This window comes from Girardinichthys multiradiatus, chromosome 4 (assembly GCF_021462225.1).
Source record: "Girardinichthys multiradiatus isolate DD_20200921_A chromosome 4, DD_fGirMul_XY1, whole genome shotgun sequence".
In the NCBI taxonomy this organism is placed as follows: Eukaryota; Metazoa; Chordata; class Actinopteri; order Cyprinodontiformes; family Goodeidae; genus Girardinichthys; species Girardinichthys multiradiatus.
Window position 1 is genome coordinate 19,062,823 of NC_061797.1, and position 14,873 is coordinate 19,077,695.

The 14,873-nt window shown below is 38.8% G+C and overlaps 1 protein-coding gene across 1 annotated transcript; it reads left to right on the forward strand.

Annotated features, from left to right (window-relative positions):
* Positions 1 to 1,353: 1,353 nt before the first annotated feature.
* Positions 1,354 to 9,760, forward strand: LOC124867487 (interleukin-18 receptor 1-like). The gene is made up of 10 exons (XM_047363953.1): positions 1,354 to 1,488; positions 6,022 to 6,268; positions 6,538 to 6,724; positions 6,857 to 6,995; positions 7,082 to 7,147; positions 7,239 to 7,368; positions 7,483 to 7,619; positions 7,743 to 7,895; positions 8,129 to 8,281; positions 8,366 to 9,760. The coding sequence occupies exons 1-10, from the start codon at positions 1,440 to 1,442 to the stop codon at positions 8,698 to 8,700; spliced, it is 1,596 nt and encodes a 531-aa protein (XP_047219909.1). The 5' UTR covers positions 1,354 to 1,439; the 3' UTR covers positions 8,701 to 9,760.
* Positions 9,761 to 14,873: the final 5,113 nt, after the last annotated feature.

The following is a 14,873-nucleotide window of genomic DNA, read 5'->3' on the forward strand; positions in this document are numbered from 1 at the left end:
GAAGATAAATCACACGGATTCAAGAGAGACTTCAGTGAGGTTTGCCACTATTATCAGACAAACTCAAATTAACCAGGCAGATAATCAGAAATATCAGAATCACATATATAACTTATATGTCCATCAAAGCTGAAAGTTAAAACCAAGTCCAGAATGTACCCCTTTTCATGAGTGGGACCACTCATTAACTGAATCAAGTTAAAAGAGCAGACTAAGTTTAAGAAGTGTCTAGTGTCTAGTTAGTGTCTCAATAACACTAGGGAAACCTAGCGTTATTGAGAGTGGAGCAAACCCTCACCTCCTCCTTAGCCATTGAAACAGCCCAACACAGCTGTGAAAGGTTGTAGAATGCCATGTTGGAAGCGCTGGGTCCGGGGAACAAGAGGAGCAGTCACTGGCAGGTGAGCTTGGCATACAGCCAATCCAGGGGCACTAGTTAAAACCCAGGACAGAGAGGAGGGATGACTTCAGCTGGAACAGATATTCATTTCAGTGGACTTCAAAATGGGTTTCGATCTCACTAGCACATCACCTCTTTTCCCCAGTCTCCTGGGACACTTTTCTTCTTAGAGATGACAGGTGTGCGAAGCAGGAAAGTCAGTATGTCTGAAAAGAAAGGTGGTGGAGGTCTTGAGGGTTTTCCAATTTCGACTTATGACAAGGTCCAATACGTAGGAGAGCTTGACCATCATTAACCAGAATAGCAGAAACATCATGCCAACAGATTGAGTAAAATAAAACAAAAAAAATCAAAAAGAAGATGAAGTCTGACTGTGCTGTATGAGCAGCTCAGACAGCACATACAGTTTCCCATATTAAGCATCTCTAACATAGCTCTAACTTTGGAATATGTCCCAGTCTCTCTGTAGTCACACACATTTTATTGGAATCTCTTAACCTTTAGCTTCTGACTGTCTCTAAGAACATTAAGCAATCCCTACAATGCCTTTTTTGATTACTCTCAGCAAATAGCTTTGACTTTCAAATGTGCTCCAAACCTAACCTAAGGCCTAAACAATTAAGGTTTATTCTGACACTATACAGCCTGGGAAATTTCTTTTTTCTAGCAGCAGATAGAATAACTGTGCAAAAAAAAACAAATGCATTTTATATTTAGCTTCTTTCTGAATGAAGGTAAAGAGGACACATCACTTTACATTTTTCTTTTACTTCAGAGTTGCTCAAACTTGTTACTGTAACAAAGGATCATAAAGAAGTCCAGTTTTGCTATATCTTACCAATTAAGATGGAATTAAGTGAAACGGTTTCTAAGAAGTTTAATAAGTTTCTAATAAAAATTGCAGAAGCAGGAAGGGAGGAGAGGAAATTTGGTCAGTGACTAAGAGAGGAATAGGCGACATCACACCCTACGGTCAGATTGAGGAAATGGCTATCTGCACTTCAGCAGGAATGTAAGCAGAAGGCAAACTTTTCTCACGATGCCGCTGAAAATGGTCCTGCTGCTTTTATTCCTTACATTAATTTCAGGTGAGTTAGAGATGTGGAATTCTCCCACTGATGTTTACATTAAGACTGTTTAAATGTTGCTTTTAGGTAAAATCATATGTCATGTAACAAAATGGAACAGATTACTCCTTAAAAAGTGAGCTGAAGCTGTTGTTCATTGTGGTCCGTATAACAGAATGTCTTCATTTTAATTAAATAAACGGTGACTAAACTGTAGATTGTCTATTTAAAAGAACAGGATGTTTTACGCTGGTTTAGTTATGTCTACAAGCAGCTAAACAAAAACTATCTACACCCTGGAGCAGTACTTCTATTTTATATGAATTGATAAGTCCATTTCTTAGTTTTTAGCCAGTACTTGGTGGATTTACTGGAATTTTTGGGGCATTGTCATGTTTCAGCATACAGTCCTGATTCTATTTTAATTTTGTCTAACATTTTCCTCAGCCACTGTCTGATAGACGGTGGAATTCATGGTGAGTCCTATAATGATGAGCTGGTCAGGTCCTGCTGCAGCAAAGCATCTCCAAAACATGACATCTCCAGTTCCAAGTTTCACAGTTACTATGACACCTTTTCTTGAAATACTTAGTTTGATTTTTTGCAAAGCCAAAAAAACATTATTCCAGAAATCCCTGTCTTTGTCCATGTTCTCTGTAAAATGTGTCTATTCTTTGTGTTTTTCTTAGAGTATAGGTTTCCTGCTTACACACATCTCGTAGAAGTTAAAATGGACACCACATGATTATCAGGAAATACCAGCCAAACAGCTCTCAGTTATTTCTTTATATATACCTGCCTGGTGAGGCGTGGTGTTTAAAAAGGAAGCCCTACACACATATACAGGATAAACTATGGTGGCCGACAGGTGCAAATGAGGTAAATGGAAGCCTCTGGGACGCATCATCTGACAGAAATATTTCCAGAGCAACAATGTCACCTCAGACCTTTCGAATGATCTCATGAACCATCATATTTGACAACAGACACTCAAATGAAATCTGACAAGCTTGCTTCCATCTGGGATGTTTGGGAGAAATAGGTGAAACTTCTTCCAGTGCCAGTCAACCCAGGGTCAGAGGTGACAGTTGATGAACGTTTTCTCCCTTTTCACGGAAAATGCCCCTTCATTTCAAACATTTCAAGAAAGCCGGGCAAATATGGGATAAAAATCTGGGTCACCTGTGATGCAAAAACAAGCTATGCATGGAATCTACAGATATACATAGGCAAATCTGTGAGTGGCATTCTTCATAAAATCTAAGAAAAACGTATAGTCCTTCATACGACTGATCCTGATTTGACATAGGGGTCAATTCTGATCCCAACACTATAAATGTAACTGTAGTTAAAATTATTTTTAAAAAATCAATAAATACAATGAATTTATTCAATAGATGTGTTCTAATACTCTCCAGTAACAGTCAGATAACACAATAATCAATTATTTATTTCTGACATTTTCTTGAGGGTCACTTGACTTTTTGTTTTTTGTATAAAAAATTCGGTGAAACCTGACAAAACAGTCAAGTTGTCACTCAACTATCAACAAATAAAAAATAGCAGCTGAGGCTCAATTTAGCAACCCTCTGAGTCACAACAATAATACAAACAATAAAACAAATAATGTGTGTGGTAGCGTGCTATGGCTGATCACAGCTCGAATAGAGTATGCTGTGTAGTAAGCACAGCAGAACCTATGGCGGCTAATCGTCTTTGCATTAGCAAATCTTTAGTTTTAACTGTTGGGATAAAGGTGAAAATTTAGCAAGTTTATACGGACTATGGGTACATATTTTTAGGCGGGTTAGTGAGAAAAGCAAGGTCAAGTTACTAGACTTTCACCAATAGCTTTAGCCTGGCCCAACGTAGTTTGAGTACGTTGAGTTCACCGGGCCTAAAGAGTGTGAAGATGTGGTGGTCACTCTCGCGCTAACAGCTGGAGCGAGCGTCTGTTCAGACTGGCACATGCCTCAGGCAGTTTAAAATGTTGTCTTCTTCAGGGCAGTGGAAGGAAATCTATTTGGTTACAGGGGAGAAACCAATTTCTTCTTCCAGAGTTTTTGGTTCAGATATTTTTCTGCAGAAGCTCAGAAAGCCAGTTTCAGGTGGCTAGCCTTATTTTCGACGGAGGTATGGTCACCGGATACACAAAGCAGACAGTACTTTACTTTGGGTCTAATGTTTCTCTAAAGACGCAGTCTTTTATTCAGCCAGCGGTGGTGGGCACAGTTCTGCTAATCCGCTAACAGCTAATAGCAAACCACTGCATGGAGTGGACTCCCCTACCTTTGTTAAGCTGATCAAGATGCTACACCCTGAGCAGGAGAATCTTGGCCAGCCATAAACTGCTGGAAGAGTCTCTTACAAGGTATTTATTGAAATTATACAAGTTTATTAAATAATTTTTATGGCTGTGTGGCTGTGTGGTTAAAGTTGCAGTAGGGAGTTCATAGAAAACATGGACTTAGCCTGAAAATTTGAACAAGCACCTTACAGGTATGGAAGCGAATTGTTACCATATTTCAAATGAAAAAGCATTTTCAGAAATGCTTTTTCATTTTAGAATGTGGCTGCATTGTTTGACTCATAAATGAAATTAGTAATCAATAATCATATTTGCATTTTGATTTTCTTCTTCAAGACTGTTCATTCTTTCACTTAATTAAAATGAAAAAGAAAAAGACATTTGAGATTTATTTTTCAAAATATGCCCCAGCTAAAATTCAATTTGAAATGTAAAATTTGAAAATGAAAAAGCATTTCCTGAAATGCTTTTTCATTTTAAGAATGTGGCTGCATTATTTGACCCATAAATAAAATTAGTAATCAATCATCCTATTTGCATTTTAATTTTCTTCTTCATGATTGCATATTTCATGCCATAATCAAAAAGAAAACAAAGCAGACATTGCTTTTTCGTTTTTGTGGTCTGCCCGCAAAGTAGTGCCCAGAACTCGAAAACGAAAAAGCATTCCGAGCGGCCACTCCTGGACCCCCCCAAGCTCACAATGGTGGAGGTAGCAAACCATCTGAAGGCCTGGATGGAAGAATGGGAGAGTCTTCTCCCTCAGCTTAGTCTAAAACAGCAGCTGGACCTTATTGAGGCTGACCACCAGAGAGCTTTGTCAGAGATCGCCGCTCCTAGATCCCAGTGGTCACCAGCCCTTGCAAACATGCCTCGGGCATTTCAGCTCCAGCCTTCTCCACCACCTCCTGTTTCTTCCCCCTCTGCTTGCTGCAGAGGTTGCCATTAGCTGGCCACCTTGTAGTTGTCCAGGGTTCCGTCGAGGGTTCCAGTGGTGCTCTACCTGGTTACCCCAAGGGTTCCAGCAGTTTCACCGCAGTTCTCCAATGCTTGTTATTGTGTCCAGTGGGCCAGTCTCCAGGGCTCCTTTGTAGGTTTCATAGCATTCCGGCCAAGTCTTCAGAGTGTCTCCTTGAGTTATCCCAGGTAACAGGCCATGGGTCCTTCTGATAAGGTTCTCAGAGAGTCCTCCTTGCCTCCAGGTCATCCTCCAGACAAGGTTCTCAGAGGGTCCTGTGTGCCTCCCGGTCAAACACTAGGTCCCCGGATTTCCTGGTCCCCTGGACGGTCTCCGAACTTCCAGTACGGCGAACCACCAAGGCTACATATATCCAGGGCTTCATCTCTGCCGCTGCCGACCTCTAGAACTCAGTCGACATCAACCTCAAGATATCTTTAGTCGTTGGCCTCCAAGGTTTCTGTTTTACCGCTGCTGGCCTCTAAAACTCTGTGCCTCCTCGGGATAACCTCCCGTTCACCCACATGAACTCTGTTTTTTTGTTTTGCCTCTTAATACTGTTAATACTGTGCATTCTGGGAGTTTTTTGGAATACATTTCTGAGGTTTAAACGAACAAACCTTCAAAGTGCTGAGTAATGATGTTGTAATCATGTGTAGCTGAAGTAACAGACGAGAGCAATTTTACCTATTTTAAGTAGGAACAAATGTTGGGGCTTCCTAATTTATTCCTTATTAGAAACAGTTTATGATATTTTGCAAGACGTTTTAAGATAGTATATGGCTTTGTATGGGGGAGGATCAGACAAGAAAAATACATTTTTGTTTTGTTATGCCTATCTAAAATATATGACATGGCAAAAACTAATTACTGGCTACTTGTTAATTGTTGTGATGAGACATATGGTAGGAATACTTTTAATAAATATTTAATTTTATTTCTTTCTAACAGCCATTTTATTTAGAGTTAACAAGCCAATCAAATCTCAAATATGCAGTTCAAATTTTAAAATGTCCCCCACAGTCACTTCTTACATGGAACATATTTTACAGTTGATGAAAAGAGTAATTTCTTGAAAATCTGGTAATGTGACATCTCAGTACAAAATCAATCAGACAGGAAGCAAATAATCTAACAAAAAAAGAAAGATAATTATTTGCGGAGCTTACTGGGAAAAGAATAAGCTAATTAAAACTACTCTTGCAAAACTAAAGGCAGGAAGCATAATAAAAAAAACTGGATGGTGTGAACTGACTAAAACATCCACTCTGTTGCACTCTTTTTGTAGATGCTTACCCCATGACACCCAAGGAGATCTGCGTCAAAGTTGGAGACCTAGTGACAATCCATTGCGGGTGTAAATTTGATGGTACAGTAATGCTCTGGAAAAAGGAGACTGACCAAAAGATGCACCTGTACAGCAACATGTCAGGGTTTGAGCAACAGCAACTGGGTTTGGTTGTTTATCAGAACAGCCTTGTGATTCTCAGTGCATCTGTAAACCATCTGGGGAATTACTCATGTGGTCCTCTCAGGTATGCGACGATTAGTTTGTTACCTTATGCTTAAGTAGACTTGGGTTATGCAGCAGGGCTATGATACAAAGCACACCAGCAAGCCGAACACTGAATGGCTTGGGGAAAAAAGTTTTGAAGTGGCCTAGTTAAAATCCTGAATTAAATCCAATTGAGAAACTGTATTTTTATTTACTCTGATATTTTTTAGTTTTTAAATGTGTTTGATGATCTGAAATATCTGCAAAGTGATCGTCATCGTCTGTCTATCTTTGTTTGATGATTTACAGGAATACCAGCTGCCAGATGTGGTTCAGGCTTACAGTATGCAGGGAGCCATCCAAAGAGTATAAAATCAGCAACAAGTACAATCAGACATGTTACACAAACCAGACCTGCACATTGTATTGTCCTGCAGGAAACATAAACGCTACAAGAATCCCTAATATTAGAATCACTAAAACCATATGGCACAAGGTATTATAACCAGCAGATTTATCACTGTGGATGTGATTTGATTATATAAGAAACATAAATGTTTAAATTAGCTTTTCAGACAATCTTGTTTACATTTCAGTATTGTTTTTAAAACTATTCCTTCTTTTCCAGGAGAATGGTGAGTTATCAAAACATTACTTCCCAAATGTGGAATTAGAGCAAAGTGGAGTCTACCACTGCACCCGGTCTTTCTTGTATTCTGGTCAAACATACAATGCTTCCTTCACAGTGGTACTTGATATCCAAGCAGGTACAACGGGCTCTATTTTTTGTCAGTTTATGCGTTAGTTTTAAGGTGGGTTAACGGCTAAAAAACTATTTGTGTTTTATGTGCAGGAGAGCCTCTGCCAAACGTAGGAATCTATTCACCAAAGAATGGTCAAGTTTTCAAAGTAGAACTTGGTGAGATTTTTATCTACTGCTTTGAGACAAATAGACATTCTGTATTTCTCTGCATTGTTATGTTTAATTCTTGTGTGAACTTTTTTTCAAGGCACAGTGGTGGTGATTACTTGTACAGCAGTCATAGATTCTTGCGGAAGTTCGTTGTTTTGGTTGAGAAAAAATGAATTTGTAGAAAATAACGACACGCTTCGGTATTTCTACAATTATACATACTCATGGTAAGAGCTAAACTGGAAAGTTTTGTATGTAGTCAAAATTGATATTATAGATAAAAAATAATGCACACAATAATAGCTTGTCCACTATCTCCATTACTTTTTAATCAATATTAGTGAAGAGACGTCCCACTTGATGAATGCATCTTTAGTCTTCAGAGAAGTATTGGAGGAGGATCTGTCTACAAATTTTAGCTGTAAACTTGAAAGTGACGAACAAGCACTCTTTGTCACCATCACCCTCAATAAAACAGGTGTGGGAATTTGAAAATTGACCAAATTTTAACTGTTATGCGCCACAGATCATCTATTTTACTGTAGAAAATTAGGTTTTAAGTTGCTATACTAGTTCCCGTCTGTTAATTGTTTCCCTGCAGCCGGCCCCTCATATTTGATCCTAACTACATGCGCAGTCTGCTTCATGATGATGTTGGCTTTGGCCGTCGTTACATACGTGAAGTTTAAAATTGATGTCACCCTTTTCCTGAGAGACAATGTTGGTTTCAAATGTTGCCCAGGCAACACCTCAGGTGAGTTTGTGCAAATGTTCCACTTTCAACACAGCTTTTAAAACACAGGAAGAAACTTGTGAAAGTTACAAATAAATAAGGGCACAATCGAACCAACAGCTAGCTGCTCACTGTGACAAGTGAAAGAAGATATTTTATTCAGCTTATTTTATATGAGAACGAGTCTCTAAATTAGTAAGGATCTTTGATGAGCTCCAGCTGGATTGGGAGCGTTTACAATTTTTTGTGTTTAGATGAAAGAAGCTACGACGCATTTTTAATGTGTTACAAAAGCTACACTGATGGAGGACTGAGTGAAGACGACATAAGAGGTCTGGCAACTACTTTGGAAGATCGGTTTGGTTACAGCCTCTGTCTTTATGATCGAGATGTATTACCTGGTCAAGGTAAGTTTAAACTAACCCATCCTAGTAATAATAAATAATAAAAGTAATAATGTAATATTTATACTACGCTCGTGCCCTTTGCAGCTATAGCTGAGGTCGTGTTAGACTGCATAGAGCAGAGCCGGGCTGTGGTTTTGGTTCCCAGCTTTCCAGATCCCAAAACAGGAAGCGGAGTACTAAGTGCCATCCATGCTTCTCTTGTGGAGCAGAAGACTCGCCTGATTTTCATAAACACGGAGCAGACGGAGGCATCGAGATCAGGCTCATTTCCAGAGGCCTTGCAGCTTCTCAGTAAGGCCGGAAAAAGTGTCACCTGGAAGGGAGGGCCACCCTCCTCCTGCTTCTGGAAGCAGCTACGCTATCACCTACCGGCCCCACAGCAAGCACCAAAAATGCAACTTTTACCACAAGAATGCTAAGATGATACCTGATCCTATGTCTAATCAGTTCATATTCTAAATTCAACTTGTACTGTACATTGTAACTTGTATAAAAGTTACAAATTGATTGGCATATAACTGACTGAAATAAGTGTTTGAATTCCTACTAAACAACCCGACCTTGTGTAGTGCATGTTGCACAAAAATATATCAGTTTATCATTTATAGAGACCATAACTTATGTTTATAAAGCACACCAGTCCACAAAATTTATTTTATCAATACCAACTTCTCCACCACCACAGACCAAAGGACATCCACACTAAAATCTACAAACTGGAAATGATTCCAAGAACATCAGAAGCGAGGGATCAACCCACATTTAACAGTAACACTTTGTTTATGACCAAAATCAGGCTCTTTTTCATCAACCCAAACAGCGATGTTTGGAGGTAGAGACATGCTGAGTATGGCTTGAAGAACACTTTCTCTACTGTTAAGCATGGAGGTGAAAGATTATGATTTGGGGCTGCTTTTCTTCTAGGAGTACTGAACTTACTGTTACTGTATAGAGGAGATGGTCAAAAGAGTTGTGTGAAAACCTGGTGACTTGCTACAGAAAATGTCTTAGTCTTCTGCTTGCCAATCAAGGTTTCTCCACCAAGGTCAAGTTAAGGGATCAAAAAGGTATTCCATTCAGTTATATTCAAACAGCTTTTTATGTTTATGTAATGCATTTTTTCAGATTTAACTGTTATTTCTTCACTCCATATCAAAATGAAACTGCCCTAAAATTTGAGTACAGTTAGAAAATCATGAACGGATAAAATGCATTGCTTATATTCCCTATTGTACTTATAGACTACAGCGTACCAAAGTACCATTATCAGCTGGGAACACCTGATTTGAAAAAATTAACTTAATTTGTTTTGCTATTTTTGTCTAGTTCCTTCTAAGATGAGACAAATCAAATATTCTGCTAAAATGTATAAATCATCTATTATTGCTACTTTATAATAATATATAATAACTCACAATTTGCTTTACCATTAATACTGATTTGTCAAAACTTTCTAAAATAAAGTGTTTAAGAAACAAATAACAGAATACATTTTTCTTTACTGTGACGTGGTTGCCCCTGATTGGTAGATCAATTTGTCCTCCGCCCACTTTGGATGTATGTGTCTCTCAGGATCTTCCTTTAGTAATATTGCTAGGTTCTGAATCCAAACTGAGGACATCTGGACATCCAACAGCCCAGTGCCAGAAGGCACCTTATCTGCCTGACTATCCCTCTATTCACCTCTATCTCCCTCATTAGAGGTGGGGGAACCCCACCCAAGCAGAAACGCAGTTTGGTTCTGACCCAGTGAGGTAGTCTTTCTCTGCTCTATCAGTGCACTTCTGGTGTTGTAAGCAGACAAATCCAGATGGTTTGAAGGTTTTGAGTTGAATCCTGCTTTTACTTTCCCATCTCAGATTCAAGTGAAGATTAAACACAAACCTAAGTGCTAAAACTGCAGTGCTTAGATTCCTTACAGACTCATAAATTCTTGATAAAAGTTAGATCTTTCATCAGTTTAGATAATATTGTTAACATTTAATCATAGGTACTCTCTTGAACCTGCAGAGAAGAATTCTAGTAATCTCTTAGCTTTTTAGATTTCTTTGGCTTTATTAATTATTAGGGAATAACCCATTTGATTCTTGATTGCAATGAGTTCTCAACATTCTAATTAGTTAACATGATGATTAATCTGATTCTAAATGCAATTTCAATCTTGAGAAATGCACAGAAATATCCTAACTTTTCTTATACATATAAACAAAAGATTGATCAGATCAACACGTTAGAAAATTGATAAATAATGATGGATGGTTGGATAGATGTTTGCAATCCCAGCCTGATGAATTTATTTGCTGTAGCAGCAGACAGAAACACAAAGTATTGCTTGGTTTAGACTGCAAGGAGAATGTGTATTAAAAAAATTAACATTTAATCAGTGCCACGAAGAGGTATATAGCGCTGACACAATATGTTGTAAGGTGTGATATTTTTTGCAACACTTGCTATGGCAGTGAAGCGGTAGTAATTTGTTAAAGATGGTGTGCTGATGTCTGACCAGTGTATGACCAGAGGATGTTCATCTTTCTCTCCTTCACCACCTCAGATTGGTCCAGTCTACAGCACACCGTGGAGCCTGCTTAGTTATTAGGTCATTGAGCCATATACTGTTGCCTTCTCTTTGGGTATTCTCCAAGAAAACCTCAACAAAGAATGGTACATTGGCCACAACAGACTACTAAAAACATTTATAATTTTTGTTGAACACATTGAAAGATCTGAGCTTCCTCAGGAAGTAGATTTCACTCATCCCTTTCTTGTATACAGCTTTGATGTGGGGGGGTTTCCACTGAAGTCGGTGGTTGATGGTTGTTAGTAGTAACACCCGTAGTATAGTTGTCCTTCATGATCCTACATTCTCTTCTCAGTTGAAGCTGTCATCTTCCTCCTGACCTCAATCGGCTTAGCTCTGGTCTCTATCTGTTCAAATTGTCTTCACAAAGTTATCACCCAATGTCCTGGGCTTCCCCGTCTGTTACATCATCAGAAAATATGTTGACCAAGAGACAACTGATGCATTCATCTTCTACCTGAGACAGACAAGCAGAGAGTATATCTTGGTCAAATTTAAACTCAGCTCAAGATGTCCTGACTGTAAATTTATTAAAATCTTATCAGTGCTTCTGTGTTCTTTTTGTGTCTCTGCTCTGTTCTCTCAAACCCCCAGTCGGTCGTGGCAGATGGCCGCTCACACTGAGCCTGGTTCTGCTGGAGGTTTCTTCCTGTTAAAAGGGAGTTTTTCCTCTCCGCTGTCGCTACATGCATGCTCAGTATGAGGGATTGCTGCAAAGTCAACGCCAGTGACTGTCCACTGTCTCTACATGCTCATCCAGGAGGAGTGAATGCTGCAAGTCACTGACTGGATGCAATCTGCTGGGTTTTCTTAGATAGAAAAACTTTTTATCCAATTTGAATAAAAAGCTAACTCTGACTGCACTGTTCAATTGTTAGTATTAATTGGAATGTATGAACCTGACTGTTGTGAAGTGCCGCTATATAAATAAAATTGAATTGAATTGAATCAACAGATGTAACCTGCTACAACCAAGTTGACTAACCTTGTTTTGTAAGCTGTCAACATAGAGAGAAATATAGTTTGTGAGGTCAAATCAACAAACAATTGGATTTATTCAGTCTGCAGCTGTGCAGTTTATAAGATAGCCAAGTTTGCAATATTTTCTTTCCATCAAACTTAAAAATGCATCCTTGCCATCCTAGGAATATTACCAAAAACTGAGAATGAAAATTGGCAAAGTGATGCCAAAAAATGTTATCTCAATAATTGACAAGCTGTTGAGCAGCTGCTAAGATTTGTGTTCATCATATGCTGATTTTCCTTTGCATTTCTGACACCTTTTTTATTCAACCTCTGTGAGGTACTTTACAAAAGCGATCATACATCTATGAAAAACACATGTTTGACGGCTCTGGAAATCTTCACCTTATTATGTAAATTGGTTGTTCTCAGTCACCTGTTGTATTTATTTAACACTTTTTTTTAATTGTTTGTTTTTCCCTATCTATCATTACATTATTTAAGCATCATTATGTTCATAAAAATGTATTTTGATTTTGATCTGCATCCTTTTTTAGTTGTGTTAAGCTTTGCTGTTTCAAGAAAATACACCAAACTGAAACCAGAAAAATCATTTTTTGCTTCTTGATTTATACTCATTAATGCACTCAGTTTTCTAAACTTTATAGATGATCTTTCATAAGATTTATGTCACTCTTTGCTTTGTTAAGTTTTACATTTTAAATAAGCTTTGTGTATTAAAATGTGTCATCATGAACATTTAATGCATAATAGCACAATTTAACAGGGCAATAATGGTATAAATTCAAAGGACATATGTACTAAAATAACCAAAAAAGGTTCATTCAACCAAGATAAATAAAAAAATATGTGACCATGAAAAACTATGCAGATTGCTTTAACAGTGGCCTTCAGCTCATCTTCACTGTTGAGTCTGGTGACCCTCTTCCTCTTGACAATACTGCATTGATTCTCTATGATGTTTAGGCCAGGGGGTGGGGGTTTGCTGGCTAATCAAGCACAGTCATACCATGGTCATTAAACCAGTTACTGGTATTTTTGGCATTGAGGGCAGGTGCCCCAACCCACTGGAAAATAAAATAAGTGTCTTCATAAAGCTTGACTTAAAGTAACTTGGATTTTGTGGCTCTCCACACTTCCTCCAGCTCTGGGACCTTGATTTCCAAATAAAATGATAAATTTACTGTCATATTTACTGCTGAGATACTTCTAATGTTGTCTCTGGTTAAAGATTGGCTTAACAAAAAGAATGCAACAACTGTAGTCTCTGTCCTGTATATGTCAGTGTGTGGTGGCTCTTAGAGCTTTTTGAACCCAAACTCCTAAATGAGCTTTGCTAGACAGTCCTCTCAAAAATTGTGGCAATCCCTGTGACTGGTGTTCCTTTTTTTATCACACCTTATTATTGAAACATTTCCCAACCAAACCCCTGAATGACGAGCAGAGTGAAAAAGCTTCTGAAACGAACGCAACATTGCCTTCAGGACAGGGGACTAGGAAATGTACAATTCTGCCCTAACTAATTTAAGAAGGGGGATCAAACAGGCAAAGGAAGCTTACAGAAGGAAAATTAAAGACCACCTGATCAACAAGAACGAGCGTAGGATGTGGCAAGGGATCCAGCAAATTACCAACTTCAGGAGAAACACTGTGCCAACAGATCTACTAATGATGCCTACACCATGGTAGTACATTTATATGAAAATGCTGTTCATAAACTATAGCTCAGCTTTTAACACCATAGTCCGGGATACGCTTATTTCTGATCTGTACCAACTAGGCCTCTCCTACTCACTCTGTTACATGATACAGGACTTTCTTACTAACCACTCCCAGATTGTCAGGCCTCACCTAACCCCCTCCATTACAATCAGCACTGGAGCTCTGCAGGGCTGTGTACCAAGTGGCCTTTTGTACTCCCTGTACATCTATAGTTGTATTGCAGCCCACCCATCCAATCCCATAATCAAATTTGCAGATGACACTATTGTTGTTGGGTTGATCTCAGGGAGATAAGACTCATTATGGGGACGAGATCGAGAAACAGTCAGCATGGTGCAGGAAGAGAAAATTACAATGGGACACCACAAAGGCAAAGGAGCTGAACCTGGACTTCAGGAGGAAGAAGGCAGATGGACCTGCCCCCTCTGATAAATGGAGTCAGCCTGATGAGGGTCCAGACCTTCAAGTACCTTGGGGTCAACATTTCTGACAATCTGTCCTGGACTACTAACACCTAAAGCAACTTGGATTCTGTGCCTCTCCACTGCAGTCATTTAGAAGGCCCAGTTGCATTTGTATTTTTTAAGACTGCAAAAAGAAACAACCTGAAGAAGATGCTCCTTGTGTCCTGCAATTTTAGCACATCCTGATATACTGCTTGTCTGTGTGGTATGAGAGATGCACAGCAGCAGACAAATAGTCCTTTTAGCATGTGATTCACACTGCAGAAAAAAGACTACATCGTCCTGCGACCACGGCAGAGTTAAAAGTATTTGAAAGGACTGTTCACACGCTGCCAGTTTCAGCTCTACCCATCAGGCAGAACATATAGGTCAGTGAGAGCCCACATCTCCTAATTCAAGAGCATATTTTTTCCTAGTGCCATTGTAGCAGTAAACACACATAAAATGTACTTGGAATAAGTCTAGAGTATCTAATTTTATTCATGTATTTATTTATTTTTAATTGCATATTATTTAGTTTGGTAATTATTTTGCATACATATTGTGTATGCATTCTGTGAATGTGACATGCACTAAAGGAGCAACACATCTGGCTTCCTCCCAGAGTCCAAAAACATGAATGTTAGGTTAATTGGTCTCCTCTATTACCCTTGGGTATGAGTGAGTGTTCATGGTTGTTTGTTCTGTGTGTCTCTGAATTCAAAAATGGACAGTGAAGCAGCAGCAAAACGTTCCATAATATGGCAGCTGCAACGACAAAAGCCCGATCTCTTATATGTTTTTATGTATTGCCTAACACACTGTCACCTTCAATTAATCCTCTTGTATATTTAAATCTGAAATT

Excerpts from the sequence above, each read along its gene's own strand:
- LOC124867487 (XM_047363953.1), top strand. The coding sequence starts at position 1,440 with ATGCCGCTGAAAATGGTCCTGCTGCTTTTATTCCTTACATTAATTTCA. Across the intron at positions 6,996-7,081 it reads GGTACTTGATATCCAAGCAG|GAGAGCCTCTGCCAAACGTA; the intron begins GTACAACGGGCT and ends TTTTATGTGCAG. Across the intron at positions 8,282-8,365 it reads AGATGTATTACCTGGTCAAG|CTATAGCTGAGGTCGTGTTA; the intron begins GTAAGTTTAAAC and ends TGCCCTTTGCAG.